The sequence below is a fragment of the Marmota marmota genome, unplaced genomic scaffold, assembly GCF_001458135.2.
Source record: "Marmota marmota marmota unplaced genomic scaffold, marMar, whole genome shotgun sequence".
NCBI classification, from domain to species: Eukaryota; Metazoa; Chordata; class Mammalia; order Rodentia; family Sciuridae; genus Marmota; species Marmota marmota.
In genome coordinates, this window is record NW_026000026.1 from 67230858 (window position 1) to 67254627 (window position 23770).

At 32.7% G+C, this 23770-nt stretch overlaps 1 protein-coding gene across 2 annotated transcripts in view; it reads right to left on the reverse strand.

Annotated features, from left to right (window-relative positions):
* Positions 1–23770, reverse strand: part of Tmem232 (transmembrane protein 232) — a 256123-nt gene that overhangs the window by 60184 nt on the left and 172169 nt on the right. Inside the window, exon 15 of one of the 2 annotated variants that reach the window (XM_048811574.1) lies at positions 3756–4528. The exons of the other annotated variant lie outside the window; for it this stretch is intronic. Coding sequence (XP_048667531.1) covers positions 4390–4528 — 139 coding nt within the window. The 3' untranslated portion in view covers positions 3756–4389. Of the gene's footprint in view, positions 1–3755; positions 4529–23770 lie in introns of those variants that run through there. 2 annotated transcript variants of the gene reach the window in all.

Consider the following 23770-nt stretch of genomic DNA (forward strand, 5'->3'; position numbering starts at 1 on the left):
GAGAGAGGTGAGAGTGGAGAGTGGTGTGTGTGTGGAGTGTTGATGGGAGGGGGGAGGGTGGAGGATGGGAAAGGCAGCGGAGCACAACAGACAACTAGGATGGCAAATTTGTAAATCAATGGATGTGAAACTGATGTGATTCTGCTATCTGTGTATGGGGTGAGGGTGGGAGTTCATAACCCAACTTGAATCAAAGTGTGGAATATGATATGTCAAAGAAAATTTGTAATGTTTTGAACACCCAACAATAAAAAAAATTCAAAAAAAAAAAAAAAAAATAAAATAAAATTATAATTAAAGATTACTCTGACCATTTGATACAAATGTGTTTCAAAATCAAAACAAAATGGACAAATTACTAAGAAAAAGTGAGAGAGCAGTTTAAAATATCCTCATTAAGCAAAAACAACCCAATGAAAGTCCACAATAATATTTAGTAAACTTTCAAAGGACAGGATATTTCAATATTGTGAAAAATCCTTGAGAATAAAATATAGAATGCTTTGGATTATAAAAGCAGGTAAGATTATTAACAGAAAGGAAAATTATAAGCCAAACTCATACATGCATATAGATGCAAAATACCTTCACAAAATGTAAGTAAACTGAATTTGGGAATATTTAGAAAAATAAAACACTATTACCAGTTTGAAGTTGCTCCAGGAATATTAGTGTAACTTAACATTATATAATTAATAAAAAATATGAATTGATGATGAATGAAACAATTTAATAAGTAACTTAATTTTTTTGTACTTCAATGAATAATATCTACTAAAATTTTGCAACAAACATCATTCTTATGGTGAAAAGTTCAAACTTTAAATTTGGGAACAGCACATTAATACTATTTCTACTCAAAATTTAAGGTGGTACCCAAACATTTAGTGACCTAGTGACCCAAGTAAAACAAGTTATAAGAAAACAGCATACTACAGAGATATTATTAATGGTAGATATTTAAAAATTGGCTTGTGTCACATAATTATGCCAAAGTGTACTCACTTCTATACAGTTGTAACTTTTAGGAAATATAATATATCTCAGAAATTGCTTCAAACCATCATTTATTGGTTACAAGTAAAATTATATCAAAAACTTGTTTAAAATAATCTGGGGGTTGGGCACAGTGGCAAATGCCTATAATCCCAGTGACTCAGGAGGCTGAGGCAGGAAGATTGTGAATTCAAACAGCTTCAGCAACAGTGAGGAGCCAAACAACTTGGTGAGACCCTGTCTCTAAAAAAATACAAAATAGGGCTGGGGACGTGGATCAGTGGTTGAGTGCCCCTAAGTTCAAGCCCTGGTACCACAAAATAATAGTAATGATAATCATGATAATAATCAGCGTTGGTGACAAACAATTGGCAGTAGTATACATAAAACAAGATTAATCATGCTTGATAATGGCCAAAGTCATTATCAAGAGGGTCAAGTGTACTATACACTTACTTTTCTGTTTCAGACTTTTCATAATGAAAACTTATTAAAACACAAAACAGAAACAGAAAAAGATGAGCTAATCTTTATAAAGGCAATTTTACATTTCTTTTGATTCATAATTAAAAGACAAGTTAAATTATGTTCATAGAGATGAAAATTAAGCACCAGAGAAGTGTTAATTTCCCAAAATTGATTACTAAATAGAATTCAATTAACATTCACACCAAGAGTATGCAAGCCTTCCCTTTTCTCCACATCTTCACCAGCACTTGTTATCTTCGTTTTCTTTTTTTCTCTCTTTTCTTCTCTCCTTTCTTTCTCCCTTCCTTCCTCTTCTTTTTCTTTTTTTTAAAATAGGAGCTATTCTTATTGGGGTGTGGTGATCATCTTGTAGTTTTGATTTGCATTTCCTTCATTATCAGTGTTGAACATTTTTTAATATACCAATGACCTGTTGTATTTTTTAGAAAATGTCTGTTGAGGCTAATTGCCCTTTTTTTTTTTACATTTTTATTGAGATTTTGGAATCCCTTATATATTTCAGACATTTATTTGCCCCCTGTAAAATGTAGCTTGTAAATATTTTCACACATCTTGTAAGTTGTCTCTTTACTCTGTTGTTTCCTTTGTTGTGCAGAACTTTAAGTTTGATTTAATTCCATTTGTCAATTTTCATTTCCTGTGCTCTTGGAGTCTTTTCCAGAGAGCATCTGCCATCCCAATGTCCTGAAGTACTTATCTTATTTTTTCTTATAGTAGTTGCATAATTTCAGGTCTTCCATTTAAGTCTTTTATCCGTTTCGAGTTATTTTTGGAACTGGCAAGAGATGGGGGTCTACTTTCGATCTCCTGCATGTGGATATTCAATTTTCCAAGCACCATTTATCAAAGAGGCTGTCCTTTCTCCAATTCAAGTTCTGGGTACAATTTTTTGAAAATCAGTTGAGTGTACATGTGTGGGCTTACTGCTCAGCTCTCTATTTTGTTCCCTTGTTTATGTGTCTGTTTTTGTGCCAATACCACACTGTTTGGGTAGTATAGCTCTGTAGAATATTTTGAATAAAAGTAATGTAATGCCTTATGTTTTGTTCCTTCTGTTCAAAATGCCTTTGATTATTTGAGATTTTGCTTGTGGTTCCATATAAATTTTAGAATTATTTTTTCTAGTTCAATGAAAATGTTTTGATAGAGATTGTATTGAATATGTATATTGCTTTGGGGTATAACTGACATTTTAATAATTTTGACTCTTCCCATCCCTGAACTTGAGATACCTTTCCATTTTTTGTGTCCTTTTCCATTTATTTCATCAATATATTATGATTTTTGTTCTATAAATCTTTCATTTTTAAAATTACATATAATCCCAGGTATCTTCTGTAGCTATTACAAATGGGATTGTTTTCTTGATTTCAATTTCAGATAAATCACTATTGGCATACAATATTGTTGCTGATTTTCCTATGATGATTTGTAGCCTGCAACATTGCTGAATTGATTAGTTCCAATATTGTTTTTGAGGAGTTATTGTGATTTTTCCACATATAAGGTCATGTCATCTTCAAACACTGACTATTTGACTTCTTAATTCAGATAGCTTTTACTTCTTTCACTTCACTGATTGCTCTGTGATTGCTCAACAGTACTATGTTGAATAAAATTGGTAAGAGTGAGTATTCCTGTTTTGTTCCAGATCTTAGAATACTTTTATCTTTTTTTTTCCATTCATTATGTTAGTTGTTGACTTTTTAAATATGATTTCTATTATGTTAAGGTATGTTCCTTCTATACTTAATTTGTTCAGGATTTTTATTATGAATAAATGTTGAATTTATTCAAATGCCTATTCTTCATCTATTGAGATAATGATATTTTTGGTGTGCGTTTCATTCTGTTGATGTAGTGTGTCACATTTATTGTTTTTTATACATTGAACTATCCTTGCATCCTTGGGATTAATTCACTTGTATCATGCTAAATAATCTCTTTAATGTGCTATTGAATATGGCATGTTGGTATTTTGACAAATGGATAAGCAATGTGAACACAACAGAGTTTTTAGTATATGATGTGCATATTGGCTATTTTTATGTGAGAAAAAATCTATATCCCTACCTCATGCCATAACCTCTTCTCCTTTAATGAAAGAAAAATGAGAGACATACTTTTTAAACTTTTGCAATAAAATACAGGAGCATATTTTATGATATAGGCACAAGGAAGGACTGCTTAAACTTGAATAAGTATTCTAAGTAATAAATACAACTTTATTAAAATTAGAAAATTATGTTTCTCATAACATAAAGAGCATAACAGATGTGGAGCCAAACCATGATTCATTAATAGAATGAATAAGTCAAAATAAAAATGGACAACTGACATGAAGAGGCATTAAGGAAGATACACAAATGTGAAGCAAATGCATGGAAGTCATTAAACCCATTAAAATCACTAAGTGAATTACTTTGTTTATCCACTAAATTGACAAATTAATAAAGTCTGACAGTAATAACTGTTGGTAACAAAGCAGAACAATGTGAAGTCTTTTAACACTGGAGAAAGTGAATTAACAATACCACTTGGGGGGATAGAGGTCAACATTATCTTACATGCTACATATTCACATTTCATATGATCCAGAAATTCCATTCCAATGTAACTCCAAAAAAATGGTACCATACGTATACCAGAGTCCAAATACAAATGTTCATAATAGCTTCATATTCAATAACAAAAGCTAAAAAAAATCATAAGCATCTATTGACAGAAAAATGAAAAATATACTACACAATGAAATGTTATAGTTCCATGAAAATAATTTAATTACTATAACTATATATGACAATATAGAGAGATCTCTGAGATGTACTGATGATTGGACAAAAAGGAAAACAAATCCTGGAGTTGAGTGGATGGCTGTGGGCAGCTGTGGTGGCCATTGGGGGCTCAAGAGGGAAGAAGAGAACACAAGAGGAGTCTTTGGAGCATTCCTTCCTTGTTGTGAAAAGCAAGGAATCCATGTCCTCCATTGCTGGGGATATCCAAGTCACTCGCTGGTTTTGCTGAGCCAGGTCTGGGTGCCACCCTTAAATGGAAGAGAATATTTACAAAAGAAAATACATTCTTCAGAGAAAACTCCTGGCAGACCAACATGGCGGCAGAACTAACATCACTAAAATGGCGATATTACCAAAAGTTTTCTATAGGTTTAATGCAATGCCAATCAAAATCCCAATGGCATTTCTTGTAGAAATAGATAAAGCAATCATGAAATTCATCTGGAAAAATAAAAGACCCAGAATAGCAAAAGCAATTCTAAGCAGGAAGAGTGAAACAGGCGGTATAGCGATACCAGACTTCAAACTATACTACAGAGCAATAGTAACAAAAACAGCATGGTACTGGTACCAAAACAGGCAGATAGACCAATAGTACAGAATAGAGAACACAGAGACCAATCCACAAAATTACAACTACCTTATATTTGACAGAGGTGCTAAAAGCATGCAATGGAAAAAGGATAGCATCTTTAACAAATGGTGCTGGGAAAACTGGAAATACATATGCAACAAAATGAATCTGGATCCCTTTCTCTCGCCATACACAAAAGTTAACTCAAATTAGATCAAGGAGCTTGATATCAAACCAGAGACTCTGCGTCTGATAGAAGAAAAAGTTGGCTCTAATCTACATCTCGTGGGGTCGGGCTCCAAATTCCTTAATAGGACATCTATAACACAAGAGTTAAAAAGAAGAATCAAAGACCTTAAAAGAGTGTACTATAGGGATACAGCTACATCGATGTTCATAGAAGCACAATTCACAATAGCTAGACTGTGGAACCAACCTAGATGCCCTTCAATAGATGAATGGCTTAAAAAAATGTGGCATTTATACACAATGGAGTATTACTCAGCACTAAAAAATGACAAAAATCATGGCATTTGCAGGGAAATGGATAGCATTAGAGCAGATTATGCTAAGTGAAGCTAGCCAATCCCTAAAAAACAAATGCCAAATGTCTTCTTTGATATAAGGAGGGCAACTCAGAAGAGAGCAGGAAGGAAGAGCATGAGAAGCAGATTACCATTAAACAGGGATGAGAGGAGGGAGGGAATGGGAGAGAGAAGAGAAATTGCATGGAAATGGAAGGAGACTCTCATTGTTATACAAAATTACATATAAGAGGAGGTGAGAGGAAAGGGAAAAAAACAAGAAAGAGAAATGAATTACAGTAGATGGGGTAGAGAGAGAAGATGGGAGGGGAAGGGAGGGGAGGGGGGATAGTAGAGGATAGGAAAGGCAGCAAAATACAACAGACACTTGTATGGCAGTATGAAAAAACATTGATGTGTAACTGATGTGATTCTGCAATCTGTATATGGGGTAAAAATGGGAGTTCATAACCCACTTGAATCAAATGTATGAAATATGATATGTCAAGAGCTTTGTAATGTTTTGAACAACTAATAAAAAAAAGAAAAACAAATCCTGAGTACTACATATAGTAAGAAATATTTAATAAAGCATAAAATCAAGCTAAACTAAATATTACAGCATTCATATACATGTTTTATAAATATTTACATGAAAACAAGAGAAAGAGACATAAAATTCAGATTAAATATTAATACAGCATACGGGTTAGATTGTGGATAAGAACACATTGTAATTTTTGGTTTGAAGTTATATAGTAGGATTATGGATAGTTCTTCCTTTTTTCAGTATTTATTATTAGTTAAAAATACATACATTTTTCAAAAACCAAATATTACATAGAAATAAATAGAATCTTTGAGAGATTAAGCAGTTTAGAAGGTCATGGAAGAAGTTAGAGATGGCTGTGGTTTAAACTAGGTTTTGTCCACATTACCAAAAAGATTCACAGATTCAGTACAATACTTATCAAAAATATCATTTTTTTCTTAACAAAATCAGAAAAAAACAAATTTAACATTCATATGGAAGCACAAAAGACCCCAAGTAGCAACACAAATCATGAACAAAAGGAGGTATCACACTGACTTCAAAATATATTACAAAGCTGTAGAAATTAAAACAGCATAGGATTGCCATAAAAACATACACAGACAGATAGAATAGCACAGAGTACCCAGAAATAATACCATGCATTTACATGCATCATATTCTTGACAAAATTTCTAAAAACATATGGTGAACAAAGGACAGCCTCTTCAATAAATGGTGCTGGGAAGACCTGATATTCAAAAGCAAAAAACTGAAACTTGACCCTTATCTCTCACTATGTATAAAAGTCAACTCAAGTAAAGTAGATCAAAGACCTGAATGTAATATTTGGAACTCTAAAACTCGTGGAAGAAAATAGGGGTGGGGAACACTTCAAGACATTGATATAAGCGCGCACACACACACACACACACCCCAAATCATAGAAAACAAAAATGAGATTACATCCAACTAAGAAGCTTGTGTATAGCAAATGAAGCAATTAATACATTAAAGAGACAACTTACAGAGTGAAATAAAAGTTTGAAAACTCTCATATGATGAAGAATTAATATCCAAAATGTATGAACTTTAAAAAAACCTCAATAACAAAAGACAAAATCCAATTAAAAATGGGCAAAGGATATTAATAGACACTTCTCAGAAAAAGAAATGCAAACAGCCAAACATTGTATGAAGTATTCCCAATTTCAGCTGCCCAGAAATCAAGTCAAAACCACAATGAGAAATCATCTAACCCCAGTTTAGAATGACTATTATCTACTCTTATCAAAAGGTCAAAAACTAATATGAAGTGTAGAAAAGGAAACTCTCGTATGCTGTTGGTAGGTATGAGTTGGTACAGCTACTATAGACAAGATTAAGAAGGCTTCTTAAGAAACTAAAAATAAATCTGCCATATGATCCAACTCTCCAATTTCTGGATATATATCCAAAGAAAATGACATAAACATATTGAAGAGTAACTTACGTGCCCACGTTTGTTCCTGCACTATTCACAATGGTTAAGATATGGAATCAACTTAGGTGCTCAACGACAAATCGATAAAGAAAATGTGTGCATACATACCCCCCCCCCCCNCTATCTCTTTATCATCGCTTTGTCTTTGCAGGATTTGAGCTCTCTCTTGTACTTATTATCTATAAGGTATATAATAGGTTATTGTGAACTACACCCCCCCACACACACACACACTGAAATCTTATCCATTGATAAAAAGAATGATATCCTGTTATTTAGAGCAAAATGGAACTGGCAGACTTTTAAGTCATGTACAGATTGATAAATTTCACATATTCTATCTCACCCAAAGATGTTAAAAATTGCATTGAAATGTATAATTGTGACTCCAAAAGGCTGGGAAAGGTAGGGTAAATCAGGAGAATTGGAAGTTAGTTAATGCATACCCAAGCACATTTAGAAAGAAGTAATAACTTCTAGGGTTCTTCAGAAAAGTGTGTGTGTGGGGGGGTGTAGTTCACAATAACCTATTATATACCTTATAGATAATAAGTACAAGAGAGAGCTCAAATCCTGCAAAGACAAAGCGATGATAAAGAGATAGATACATTACTATGACTTGACCTACAAATATGATATGCATGTATTGAGATATTACATTATAATACATAAATATGTACAGTTATTACATGTTAATAAAATTTTTAAAAAATTATCTAAGGAAATGAAAATGTTAACTTCCCTTATTTGATCATTATACACTGTGTATATGTATCAAACTATCATCTGGTGACCCATAAATTTGTACAGTTAAAATAGTAATTTAAACTTGGTGTGCTGGTACATGTCTGTAGTCCCAGCTACTTGAAAGATATATGCAGGAAGATGGCTCTAGCCTATGAATTTAAAAACAGCCTGGGTAACATAGTTAGAGCCCATCACAAATAATAACAAAAACAGTGATAGTAATAATAATAATAATTTTTTCAAAAAGTCAGGCCTACATTATTCATATGTCAATATTTTCCTTTCACTTATTCCAGTTTTCCCAAACTTGGATGCATAGTGCATTTTAAAAAATAATGATGTCTAGATTCCACTTCTAGAGCATCTGATTTAATTTGACTAGGCCTTGACATTAGGATTTATAAAAATTCTCCAAGGTAATTCCAACGTGTAATAATGTATAATAACCACAGATACATTCCAAAATAATCATGTTTCAGAAACTATCTTACTTGGTAGAAAGAATAAAATGAAAATGTACATGTTGATTAAATAAAGCATTATATTTAGCCCAAAGGTCCTATTTTGTAGTAAGGAAATGTTAAAATAAAAATATTATGCTTTATGGATATGAAAATTATGATTTTCCAATCCAAAAACATAGGCGAGGCAAGAATATATATATTAGTATATCCACTATAGCAATAAATGCAATATTACATTAAGTAAAATAATTTATTTGACTCAGGAAACAAAAACATATTTCAGATATACTATGAGAATAAACAAAATGAATGTCATTAACTTAATGTCACATTTATAACCTTTATATTTATTAGAACACAAATGGAAGTGATCTGGTCTTTTAGAAAGTGATGATTCTATTATTAAATATTAATTGGAGAAATTAAATATTTGTTAAGTAAAAAAAGAACAAATGTATGTTTCCCTTGCTATTAAAGAACCACTGAGTTATAATAAACACAAAGAAATAATAGAACTTCAAATAAGCATTTCAGACATAAAAGGGAGTTATCTTTTTGCATTATTTTTAAAATTATATATCATTACTTATAAATTTGAGTTTGTGATTTTATATGAAAATTACATTCAAATCATAAAATTACAACAAATAATTCTACTCATAAATTATTTTTGGAGAATTAGACATTTTGCTAAAACTTTTAGAACTATTTTGATAGTTTTATTTTGTAGTTTATTTCAGGAAGTTTTTCCTTTATATGCAATAAAATTAGGTATGTTAAATTTATTTGCATAATATCTAAGCTCTTTAACAATTTAAAATGGTTGTGAATATAGTTTTGTTTCATTAAAAAACTACTTAACTATAACTTTCAGATTAGGCTCTGAGAAAGAAGTTATAAATAATTTTAATGAATTGAAGCTCATAAATAATGTTATTATTCATCTAGAGTTCTAGATTAGAAGATCACTGTTTTCATATCTGTAAGCCCTTATGTTTTGCTTTAATGTTACATTTATAGAAATTGATTTAGGATGCCATCATGTGGTATAATGACTATGTTCTAAAAGTAAACACATACTAGCACAGAATATAGCAATCCTACAGTTTTCTTCATGAAATTTAGTTCATCTTAAGAATCTGTGAGAGGATAGGTGGTTCAGATAAGAGGACACATGCAGTTGTTTCATAACTACAATGCCTTTTTGTTTGCAAGGCTCATTAAGGGAAATAGACAAAATCAAAATTTTGGAAACAACAGAGTTAGACCAGTTAGTAACTTCTCCATTACCAAATTAAGTATATGGATGAGGCCATCAGGTACTCCTAATGTCAAGGGAAAGATATTTTATTTTTTATCTTTGAATCTAAAGATTCACTCACCTATACTAAAAAGAGAAAACCTGAGGAAGAAACAGAACAAATTTATACCTTGATAGTGAATGAAAAATTATCTTGTCCTGAATCAATTCTGATGGAAAGAGAAACAAATAGAAAGATTAGATTCATGGGAGCTGGCCAGTAACTTTCTAATTGGCCAAAAGAAATTCAGCTAAAGGGTTTAGGTGAGATCTACTCACAGTCTTCAAATCAATAAGCTTCCTATATTTTCACCATTCCTCACACTTTAATATAAATCCTTGTGACTAATATCAAGTATAAATTAATAAGCAAGTATGAAAACTTAGAAACAAAGAAAATATGTTGGGAACTGAAGCACAACTTCCAAGGTACACAGATGATAGCATTGAGTGATAAAATGTTTTCTTGACTACTACAACCATAGATTTCAAAGAAAGGGAAAAAAGAGAAATGAAGACCAGGGAACTCTTAGCACCTTTGTGGGGACATGAAATTTGAATTGGGCATAGGAAAAACAAAATAGAATTTGAACAGACTGCAAAAGAGCCTTCTAAGCAAGCAAGGGAGAAGACACCAGCAGAAGAAGAACCAACGATAGAAATAGGTTAATAAAGAGACAGGGTCTCTGTATGCTAATCAGACATGTTTGTTATGACCTGAAGGATGATTCCACAAGAAGAAAATTTCACACTCAAGTCCATGGCATTTTTAGTTTTTCCTGAAAGGGCAGATAAGACAACAATGGCTCATAGCACACTAAAGGCAAAGGTCAATGAGGTTGACCCTTCGCATAACACATGCTACTCCAGTCCATTTCATCCTCTAACATTTTATAATGTTTCCCCAACTTGACCAGCTTTTATGTTGTCTATTCCTGCAAGCATTAATTTGAACATAAAACCCCTGAATATAGAGTAAAATAAGCCCAGGGAAGAAAGAAGAATAAAAGTCAATTGAGTGAAGATTCTACTTTAGATACCTTTTATCTTCTTGATTAATTTTTTTCCCCAGGCATTTTATTTCTTTATTTATTGTAGCTGGGATTTCTTGATTTATTTTTTGCATAGTTCACTATTAGTGTATAGAAAAGCTTCTGATGTTTGTAGGTTGACTGTGTATCCTGCAATTTCCCTTAAATTGTTTATTATATCTAACAGATTGTTTTGTAGAGTTATATTTTCTATATTTAAATTAAGATGACTGCAAACAGGGACAATTTAACTTTCTCCTTTACAGTTTATATGTCCTTTATTTCTCTTTCTTAGGTTAGAGCCTAATTGCTCTAACTAGGACCTCTAGCTCTCTGTTGCAGGGAAATGGATGGCATTAGAGCAGATTATGCCAAGTGAAGTTAGCCAATCCTAAGAAAACAAATGCCGAATGTCTTCTCTGATATAAGGGGGGTGACTCAAAATAGGGTAGGGAGGAAGAGCATAAGAAGAAGATTACCTCTAGATAGGGAAGAGAGGTGAGAGGGAAAGGAAGGGAGAGGGGGAATTGCATGGAAGATGAAAGGAGACCTTCTTCATTATACAGAATACATGTATGACGATGTGAGGGGAAAAAAAGAAGTGGGTCACATTAGATTGGGTAGAGAGAAGTGATGGGAGGGGAGGGGAGGGGAAGGGGGAAAGGAAGGACAGCAGAATCAAATAGACATTATTATTGCTGTGTGTATATACATGACTGCATGAGCAATGTGATTCTGCAACCTGTACACAAATAAAAAAAAGAAAAATAAAAGAAATGGTGAAAGTGGTGTTCTGTGTCTTTCCTGACCTTAGAGGAAAAACATCAACAATCCCCAACTTGGATGTGTTAGGTATGGACTTGCCACTTACCAGTTTTTTTTGTGTGTGTGTGTTAAGGTATATTCTTTCTATACCTAATTTATTGAGAGCTTCTAATATTAAAGGAATGTTGGGTTTTGTCAAATGCTTTCTTCTCTACATGTATTGAAATGATCATGTGGTTTCCTCCTCATTCTGTTAATGTGATACATCACATTTATTGATTTACATACATCACACCATCCTTGCATCCCTGAGTTGGATTGCACTTTATCATTGTGAATGCTTTTTAAAAATATGCTGCTGGAATCATTTGGCTAGTATTTTGTTGAGAATTTTTGCATTTCATCAAAAACAATTGACCTGCAGTTTTTTTTTTCCTTGTTGTTGTTGTTATGCCTTTGTCTGGTTTTAGTATTGGGACATTAATGATCTTTGTAGAATGAGTTTCAAAGAAATCTTTCCTCTTCAATTTTTTTAAAGAGTTTGAGAAGAACTGGTATTGATTATTTAAGTATTTGGTAGAATTCACCAGTGAAATCATCCTGGACTTTTCTTTAATGGGAGAAATTTTATTACTGATTCAACCTCCTTACACATTGTTGGTCTGTTCAGTTTTTCTACTTATTTATAACTTAATCTTGGTTATCTCTGTGTGTCCAGGAATTTATCCATTATATCTAGATTTTTCCATTTTTTTTGGCTTGTAGTTATTCACAATAATCCCTTATGATCTTTTGTATTTCTATGGTATCATCTGCAATATCATTGCTTTTTCCCTCTGATTATTAACTTGAGTCCATTTGTCTCATTCTAGGTATTTTGTTGAGTTTGTTTATCATTTCAGAAAAAAAACAACTCTTTGTTTCTGTGATATTTTATGTTTTTCAATCTCCATTTATTTCTGCTGAGGTCTTTATTTCTTTCTACTTACTACTTTAGAGGTTGGTTTGCATTTTTTTATATAATACTTTTTTATTTTGCACACTTTAATTTCAGAACAAAATAAACATCCCCTCCACTAATACATAACACTCTCTGATAAAATTAGGGAGGGGATGAGGTTTAAGGCCCTTGTTTTCTGTCTTAGATGATACAGCACAGAAAAAAAGAGACAATAGATAATAAACAGAGGAATCCAGGTAGGAAAAGGTCACTGAAGGCTGCCCTGGGAATTGTGGGACACTAAGGAGAGGGCATATGATTTTGAAGTAGAAACTTTTAATCTGCTGCCATGTGAGACACATTCACATCACCCACATTCGATTATCAGGAACAGTAGCACTGGATTCCTCTGCTTAGACTTCTTATTTTCCTAATTCCTGAAGGAGCAACATTAAGCTGTTTATTTGAAGAATTTTTTCTTTCTTGATGTAGGCATTATTGCTATAACTTTCACTTTTAGAACTACTTCTATTGTATCCCATAGGTTTCAAAGTCTTGTGTTTTTATTATCATTTATATCAATAAGTTTTAAATTTTCCTTTTCTTTTTTGATGCAACAATTATTCAGGAGGATGTTGTTTAGAAATTGAAAGAGACCCAAATAAATGGAAAGCTACATCATGTTACTAGACTGGGAGAGTTAATTTTGTTAAAATGACCATTCCACCCAAAGTAAACTAAAGATTCAATGCAATCTCTTTTAAAATGCCAATGATATTCTTCACAGAAGTAGAAAAATATCTTAAAGTTTGTGTGGAATCATTAAAGAATATGAACAGCAAAAAAAAAAAAAAAATCTTGACAAAACAACAATAGCCAAACCACGAATCAGTCCTGGAGGCATCACCCTGACTTAAAAATATACTAGAAAGCATTAGTAATGAAAACAGCATGACACTGGCATAAAAAACAGACACACAGACCTATGGAACAGAATAGAGAGCCCAGGAATAAATCCATTAATTTTCAGCCAACTGTTTTCTAGCAGGAATACATACTGGGGGGTTCATTTAAAAAGAAAGAATACATAAAAGGATAATCTCTTTAATAAATGGAGCTGGGAAATTGGACAGACACTAAATAGAATGAAATGAAACCCTTATCTTTTATTATAAAAAACAGCTCAAACTGGACTTAATATAAGAGCTTAAACTACTAAATTATTAGGAAAAATATAGGGTGAATGCATTATGACATTGGGTTAAACAAATGTTTTTGTTGTTATTATTGTTTGATTTTGTTTTTGTTTTTGTTTTGGATAAGACTTCAAAGGATTGCAACAAAAGCAAAAATAGACAAAGATGATTACATCAAAATAAAGATTTTGCACAGCAAAGGAAAAAATCAACAGAATGAAAAGAAAACTCACAGAATAAGGGATTATATTTGAAAACTACATATCTGAGAAGGGTTTAATATCCCAATTATATAAGGAATTCAAACAATTATGTAACTACTAAAAAACAGCCCAATAAGTAAAGGGCAAAAGATATGAATAGACTTTTCTCAAAAGAAGGTATACAAATGATCAAAAAGCATATGAAAAAATGCTCAATGTCATAAGTCATCAGGAACATAGAAATCAAACCAAAATGAGATGGCACCTTACCTCAATTAGAATGGTTATTATCAAAAAGACAAAAATAAGTGTAGGTGAGAATGTAGAGAAAGGAAACCCTCATATACTATTGTGGGAATGTTTACTATAGCCATTGAAAAAAACAGTATAGAAACTCCTCAAGAAATTAATATAGAGCTACCATGTAATCCAGCAATTCCACCAATGGGTCTATATCCAAAGGAAATGAATCCACATGTCAAAGAGATACCTGCACTACTGAGTTCATTGCAGCATTATTTACAATAATAGTTCAAATACTGAAGCAACCTAAGTGTTCACCAACAATTTAAGGGACAAAGACAAAGACAATGTAATACAGATACACAATGGAATACTCTTTGGCCACAAAGAAAGGTTGAAATCTTAATATTCATGACAACATGAATGAACAAAACTAGAGATCATTATGTTAAGTCAAATAAACCAGGCACAGAAAGATAAATACCACATGACTTTATTCCTATGTAGATTCTGTAGAAGTAGTAACATAATTGTAGATACTAAAGGCTTTTGGGGGGAAGTTTAAAGGAATAAGGTTATGAGGAAAGATTAGTCAGAAGATATATGATTGTAGTTAGAAGAAATAAATTTCAAAAGATCTATTGTATAACAAGGTGACTATTCTCAATGAGGATATGTTGTATTCTTGAAAAATATAGGGCGGATTTTATGTACTTTCACCTCCAAAATGATAACCACATAGTATGATTCGGATATGAGGCGATCACTGAAAACTCATGTGTGAGACAAGGCAGGAATGTTCAGAAGTGATATAAGAGTGTGAGAGTTGTAACCTAATCAGTGGATTAATCTATCTGATGGATTAATAGTTTGAAAGAACTACTGTACTATTTGGTAACTGTAAGCAGGTAGGGTATGAAGAGAAGGTAGGTCACTGAAGGTGTGCCTTTAGAGTTTATATTATCTTTGGCTTATCATTTTTTTCTGCTTCCTGGCTGCTATGCACTGAACAGCTTTCCTCCACAATGTTTTTCTAACATTACCTTCTGCCTCATCTCAGGCCCAGAACAATAGAATAGCTGTCCATGGAATGAACATCTGAAACCATCTGCCCCAAGTAAACTTTTCCTTCTCTATGTTATTCTTGTCAGATATTTTAGTCACAGCAACAAATAGCTGAGGAATATATTATGTAAGGTTATACATTTGTTAATTCGGTAGATTTAACCATTCCACAAAATGCAAAATATCATGTTGCCCATGATAAAAATGTACAATGTTATCTGTCAAATTAAAAGAAATAAGCCACAATAAATAATAATAAGTGTATACTTTTAGTGCCTCACAGTTTAAATGAATCTCTTTTTATTGAACCTAAGTTAAAGACTCTTGAAATACGTGTGAGAAATTAAGTAAAGAGCATGTAAAACCAAATGTAAAACAAAGTATCCCAAATCTGGAATCCTTTATACTCTCTGATATTATAATGTCAACTTCATATTAATGCAAGAAAAAAAAAACTGTAATAAACTTTTCCCTGAAGTAACATCATTTAACTCAACGTAAGAATAAAAAAAAAAAACTGATGATGAAATTGTTCTTTTAAAAAAACAAATTAATTATCCCCCAAATAGAGACTGAATCTCTAGATCATATAACTTGCTATGGTCTATCAGGCTCTGAATCTTCCAGCTAATTTCATCAGGGAATCTTAATATTTAAAAAATTATCATTTTCCCAGTTTCACTTCTAGAAATGACATATCAGTTTAATTTGAATTGCTTTCCCATAGGTGACAATCATGAGCTCCAGATAATATATAAAAATCAACTTTTAGGGTATTGGAGAGCAACTGAAAGCAGACAGAAATTGAAGGGGGTTTAATTCTGGAAAGAATGGGAATGCAACTGAGTGGTACAGTCATTAATGTGACTTCTCTTAAGGGAATGGTCCAGTCTTTCCACATGCAGAATAGCTAATACTCAAACAGAAACCTTCAGGCCTATTGCTTTAGGTGTCAGAAGAGTCTGGGTTGTTTCAGAGCATCTGGAAATTTACAGAGAAAATCCCAAGAAACTAAGGACCAGAGAAGGTGAAGCCAGAACATCTGTTTATAAACCTCCTTCATTCAAATCCTTGGGTGATCTATGAACTACGGAAATGTGAAAGAAACTTTAGCAAGCATAGGAAAAAGTGACAACTGGAAGGCTGAATATTTGTTTGGAAATTTAAGCTGTTGACCATTGCAAACAAACAACAACAACAACAAAGAATACATAATTTGCTTACTATTCAATCTAAGGAGTTTGCCAAAAGCTGTTAACTGGCCATTAAACTCCAAAAGACCATACCTTAAGAGCAAAGAATATTTTCTAGGACCAAGGGATTTTCTCTAAGACTAAGGACCAAACTACAAATCATAATTCCCTAATAAAGTGAAAGCTAAATGTCTGCAAGTTCAAGGTGATCAGTTAACAATTAAATTGCTGGTTACAACAAAAATCAACTCTTTACAATAAGTTACCAAAATCCAGAGTCTCTACAAGTTATTCTATATTATATGAAGAACTTTATAATAATGAGAGTTTGGTATGTTGAAGATGCTTATTGTATTATTTAAACAACCACTAAATAATATAAAATAAAATAGATATTTTGATTTGTTTGCTTTTTTGGTGGTTGTTTTGTTTTGTTTTTGTTTTCTTTTTTTGGTACTGGCAATTGAACCCAGGAATACTTTGCCACTGAGCTATATCCCCAGCTTTTTAAATTTTTTTTTAATTTTGAGGTAGTATATCATTGAGTTGCTTAGGGACTCACTAAATTGCTGAGGCTGGCCTGAGCCTCCAGAAAATAGATGTATTTTTACAAAAAGGCTAATAGATGACATAAAATGAAATACTAAAAAATTTTATTAACACAAAATAAGGAAAGGATGAAAAATGTGAAGAGAAAGATGAAACACATAGGAAATAAATAGACAGGTAGATTTAAATTCACTCATATTAGTTTTTACATTAAATATAAGTGGATAAAAGACTTCAATTAAGGGACAAAGATATAGCTAGCTGTCTTTTAAAAAATATTATACAAATGCTGTCTAAAAGGATATATTTTAAATTTAAAAACACAGATAATGTGAATGGAAAAGCATCCGGAATATGCATAAACACACACAATATATATATACATATACATACATACACACACACATACAAGCACATATGTATAATAAGAAATATAAGCATTAAAATTGGGATGAAAGTATTCACATGAAACAATGTAAATTTTCATACAAAGGAGATTTCCAGAGGAAATGATATTTAATAACACTAAAATATGATAAATTCCTCAATGAACATTAAATCCATGAATGTATGTCTACTTAATAGGCTGTCCTATACAGAAAGCAAGCTCTGACAGAAAAAGTGTTATAGTCACATCCGCATTTATTTTGGGGGATTTAAAAACCCTTCCTTTATTAATAGAACCACAAATTAGTAAATATAGAAAAAATATAATTATATTCAATTTAAATTTATATTTATATTCCATCTAAATGCCAAATTAGGTCCACTTTGACCTAATTTGGCATTTAGAACACTATACACTGTAGAATGCATACTCTTAATGCATCTTGAGCATTCACGAATCTAGACTGAATGCTAAATGAGAGATGCTTCCATTAAATTTTGAAAACTCAGATTTTATGAAGTATGACCTTTGGTAACACTGGAATTAAATTTGATGTGAATAGAATGATGATCCTAATATTCTTAAATATTGGGAAATTAAAAAGCATACTTCCCAATAGTCATGGCTCCAAGATGAAATCACAAAGATATTATGAGAATATTATGCATTTAGTTAAAATGAAATACATTTCAAAGCAAAATGTAGAGGAAATTTTAGAGAACTTTAGAGGAAATATTTTAGAAAATAATCACAATATGAAAATCAACCATCAGACATAATAAATATTGTGGAGATCTCAGGGCTAGACTAAGGTATAATCTATACTTAAAATTGAGGACAGCAGACTCCCTACCATATCTTAGGGGTGGAATGGTCAAATAGGGTCAATTTGTTTTTGAAAGGCAAAGTTTTGGCTTTCTATCTAGATAGAAAATAGTTCTTGCATTGTGCAAAGAACATTAGCCACTTTTAAAAATCTTTGTTAACTAGTCATAATTCAAGATATAAAAAATTGTTGCAAAGCATTCTTCATCTTTCTTTAGAAATATACATTTTATTTCTGTAATAAATTTATTCACAATACTCCAATAAAATGTCTCCACTAAGGGAAAGTGACATTTTCCCATTGTTTTCAGGGTTCTAGCAAGAACAAATGTTGTAATAATAGGGGGCCCTTTTACCTGCTTATGCTGGAACAGAAAAGGAAAATATCAGCCTTTTGTTTTACTAAGCTGCTCCAAATAAAAATGCTAAAGTAACACTTGAGCTAAAAATAAATTATAATCTAATGCATTAAACTCATTGAATACAAAATATTGGCATCTAATCTATTAATTAGCTCTGTCTATAAAGGAATTGCAAGAGAAAAGTAGAGTGTAAATACTAATTAGTCTTACTATAATTAATCATTATACTTTATCCTTGTGATAATGTTATATTACCCTTAAGAGGAAATTATAATGACATTTTAAGTATAATCAAGGATTAAAACTTTTGAGTGCCTACATTAAAAATTACAGGATAACTTTTATTAGACAAATTCATTTCAGGGAAGTATAGCCTTATGATGAATGCAGTAGAGGTGGCAATTTTAAAGGTTCTCATGGTGGGTAATAATTTAAGGAAAGGAGAAAGGACTTGAAGACCTCAAATAACCCGTATGACTTGACTGTGTCCCAGGAATTTCCACATTAAAAATTAATTCCTTAGGATACTAACTTATGGGTTGTCCAGAGTCCTCCTTAAAATTTTAAGCAACTATTGAAAGAAAAATCCCTGAAGACATTGCAAATGAACATCTCACAAATCATTGGCTGAAGCTAGCAAAGTGCAACAGGTGGTTAGTGAAAAAAAAAAAGCACCATCGGAGGTGGAAAAGACATCTCCCACAGGTAAGCAATTTGCTTAAGTCTAAATCTTTTTTGAGAATCAGGTAGGGAAGTTAAGTTTTGTTGAGTTTTTAATAGAGCTACATTGAATTATTCTATGACTCGTTGAATAATCTGAGACCCCAAAGTGTAGAAAGACAATGTAATGTAAAATAAAGGAATAAAGGTCAGGGATGAAATTATTATCAAAATAGGAACTTTCCCTGTTTATTGTAGGAAATTTTGTGATAATAAGGAAAAGAGATGACTGTCATAGAAATATATAAATGTATCATCATTAAGACGGAAAATATCATAAATATAAAAACAGATTAATAGGATCTTATTTTTTCTAAGATTTTTGGTGCCTTTTGTTTTTACTACAAACTTCTTTACAGAGTGTGTATATATGTAATTTTTTAAAACAAATTAAATACATGTAAATGCTTACAATAAAGGAAATACCTAAAATGAAAGGCCAACTTCAAGAATCTATAGATGTTCTCTATTTTTCTTATTATTCCAATGAATTGGTCAAATGTTGCCCTCATCAGGCCAGCAAAGGTTTACCAATGTATTTCTACAGTTGCCGGGGGCTGAGATTATGGCTAGATCACACAGCTGTATTGTGTGATACAAACAACTCTAATTTCAGTCACTGATTGGGAAGGATAAGTTGTGGCAAAGAAATTTTCATCTGGCAATTTATAAATCAAGACAAGCTTTAAATATTAAAAGGGAGATAAATGGAATAAGCAAGATATCAATTGAGTTCAGTCATCACCTTCAGACTGCAATCCTTTCTCCTCTAAAGGTAAATTTGCTCATGTCACTTCCCTGGTTAAAACCTTCCAGTGACCCCCCTTTGCGCTTAGAACAAAACTGGAATTCCTCATTTGCGTTAATGAGCCCTGCGTGGTCTGGCTTAGGTGGCTACCTCGCCCTCACTCACTGCTCTGCAGGCACACTGACCATCTTGTTAGTGGAAGCACTTGGTGAGCTCTTTCCTCCTTCTGGCCCTTGCTCACCTCTGCCCCATGTTCTCTGCAAGGCAGGCTCACTCTCCTCCAGCGGGTTTCCACCTACAATCCTTTCCTCAACGAGATCTTTCCTGGCTACCTAGAGTAGAATGTTCCTACTATTTTCAATTTTATCATCTGGTTAATTTCATGCATGCAATCTGTAATTACTTCATTCACTTATTGATTTATCCCTCATCTCCTTTAGATTATGTGATATTGTTCACCCCTCTCTCTCTACTATGCATGATGGTGCATGACCTATAGTGCAGATTTCAGTTATATTTAGCCTCTTATTATTTTTACCATTATTCAAATGTTTGACAAAAATCACTTCAACAGGGAGACTGTTCAGTCTCAAATAATCATTTATTTTTTCTTCTTTCCTGAATCAGGTGAAAAGAATAGGAGCAGTGAAAAGTGCCTAGATTTTTAGAAAAGACTATAGGATCCTCCAATAGATGGAATGTGAGTGAGATGAGGCAAAGATTATTTCAATAGCTGAGTGAATGGAAAAATGAATTTTCTAAATACTGAAAAAATAATGAGGAAGCAGGTTTGGGTGAGAAGGAGAAGAGTTCGATTTTAGATATGTTAAACTTATGTTAACATATGTCTACATATGTTAAAACAATATGTGGGTGGTTGCATACCTGAGTATAGAATTAAAAGAAAAAAAATCAGGCTGCTAAGAAACTACCAATGAGCAACATAAAAATGTTTATCATAGTAAAGCTTACTAACTGGATTAATTGAATGATTTGACCTATTTTTCATTTAGATTCTTATTTATGTGCATCCAGAGTCTACTGAGGTTTGCCTAGATTTAAATTCTACAGATTAATTTGGTCCGGATCTCTGTTCCCCTTAAATTCATTATTCTAACTCTATCAGCCTTAAATTTTGCTACTAAATTGATAGCAGATTCCTCCTTCACCTTGCTTTCTGCTTTAAAATGAAACACCAATCTTGAGTGTTTGCCAAATGACTGAACATTAAATGGAGCTGTAGGACTTTTGTGGATAAAAAAATGATGCCCTTGACTTTTCTGTACCTAAGGATCTGACCCTTAAAATTATACAAGAACATGGCAGAATTGACACCTTGCATGTGTCCCTTTTTATTTTCTTTTCTACTGTTGTTTGTAAAAACGAACAATGCATTTCTCAGAATTTCTTGGGACTTAAAACAATTATTGACTTGAATCAATCAGGCAATTGGTAAAGTATGGCATAGGACATATGTTTGTGGTTATAAATTAAAATAGCCATCTATTTTTAGATAAAAACAGGTGATTGAGACAGCACTGTTTTAGTTAACTAAAGTGGGATTTGGTATTAGTATACAACTTAAATATGGATATATCACAATTCTCCATTGAAACATTCCTGTAAGATTAAGAGTTATGAACCACCAATCAGAAAACATTAAAAATATGAAGAACAGACTTAAACCTAGCTACTTGAGCAGAGGAAAGTGGATTCCTTTCACATTCCAAATGCTGGGCTTTCAAAAAGAGATGTTAATGCTGGGGTAGAGGAGGGCAGAGATAAAACACTAAAGACATTACACAAATTAGCTGCATGAATCAGGCCGCTGCAAAGAAACAGATCAATAAGTTGTGGGGGCTATAGGGGTATAAAATAAGGACTTGCTTCAAGTGGTTATGGAGGCTGAAAAGTCCCAGGATCTGCAGTCAGCACCCTGGAGACACAGGTGAGCCACTGTGTAGTTCCAGTTCTAGTCTGAAGGCCTGAGAGCAAGCAAAACTGATCACTGACCAAGAAAGTTCCAACTGCAAGCAGCAGGCCCAAGACCCAAGGAGGGTCATGCTTCAGTTTGAGTTCAAAGCTCAGAAAAGATGGTAGACCCAGATCAAGCAGTTAGACAGAGATTCTCCTTACTCACAACAAGGTAAGATTTTCTTATTTTTTTTAATATTTTTTTATTTGTTCTTAGATATTCATGGCAGGAAAGTATATTTTCAAATATTATATGTATACATGGAGTATAAATTATTATAATTAGGATCCCATTCTTATGGTTGTACATAATATGGAATTATACTGGTTGTGTATTCATATATGAACATAGGAAAGTCATGTCTGATTAATTCTATAGTCTTTCCTATTCTCCTCCCACCTCCCTTCACTTCATTCCCCTTTGTCTAATCCAATGGACTTCTGTTCTTCCCCTCCCCACCCTCCCTTGCTTTAGATCAGCATCTGCACATTAGAGAGAATATTTGGCATGATGGTCTCCAGTTCCATTCATTTACTGGTGAATGTCATAATTTCATTCTTCTTTATAGCTGAGTAATATTCCATTGTGTATATATACCAAATTTTCTTTATTCATTCATCTTCTGAAGGGCACCTAGGCTTGTTCCATACTTTGGCTATTGTGAATTAAACTGCTATAAACATTGATGTGGCTATGTCACTGTAGTATGTTGATTTTTGAGTCCTTTGGGTATAAACTGAGGAGTGAGGTAACTGGATCAAATGGTGGTTGCATTCCAAGTTTTCTGAGGAATCTCCATACTGCTTTCCAGAGTGGTTGCACCAATTTGCAGTCCCACCAGCAATGTACAAATGAATCTTTTTTCCCACATTCTCACCAACATTTACTGTTGCTTGTATTCTTGATAATTGCCATTCTGACTGGAGTGAGATGGAATCTCAGTGTAGTTTTACTTTGCATTTCTCTAATTGTTACAGATGTTGAACATTTTTTCGTATACTTTTTGACCATTCATATTACTTTTTCTGTGAAGTGTCTGTTCAATTCCTTACACCATTTATTGACTGGGTTATTTGTTTTTTTTTTGTTAAGTTTTTTTTTTTTTTTGAGTTATCTATATACCCCCTCCTATAAGCTCTTTGTTCATGTTCTTGACTGTTTCTTTTGCTGTGAAGAAACTTTTTAGTTCTATGCCATCCCATTTATTGATTCTTTATTTTACTTCTTGAGCTTTAAGAGTCTTGTTGAGGAATTCATTTCTAAGCTGAAATGATGGAGATTTGGGCCTACTTGTTCTTCTAATAGGTGCAGGTCTCTAGGTCCTTGATCCACTTTGAGTTGAGGTTCATGCAGGGCGAGAGATAGGGGTTCAATGTCATTCTAATACATACAGATTTCCAGTTTCCAATTGAAGGAAGGCCTCCCAAATTAGGAACAAAATCCTCTTTGTTCAGTACACTAATTCAAATGTTAATCTTATCCACCAGCACTCACCCAGATACATGCATAAAAATCTTTGACCAAGGACTGGGGTTATGGCTCAGTGGCAGAACACTTGCCTCATACATATGAGGCACTGGGTTTGATCCTCAGCACCACATAAAAATAAATAAATAAAATAAAGTTATCATGTCCATCTTCAACTAAAAAAATATTTAAAACA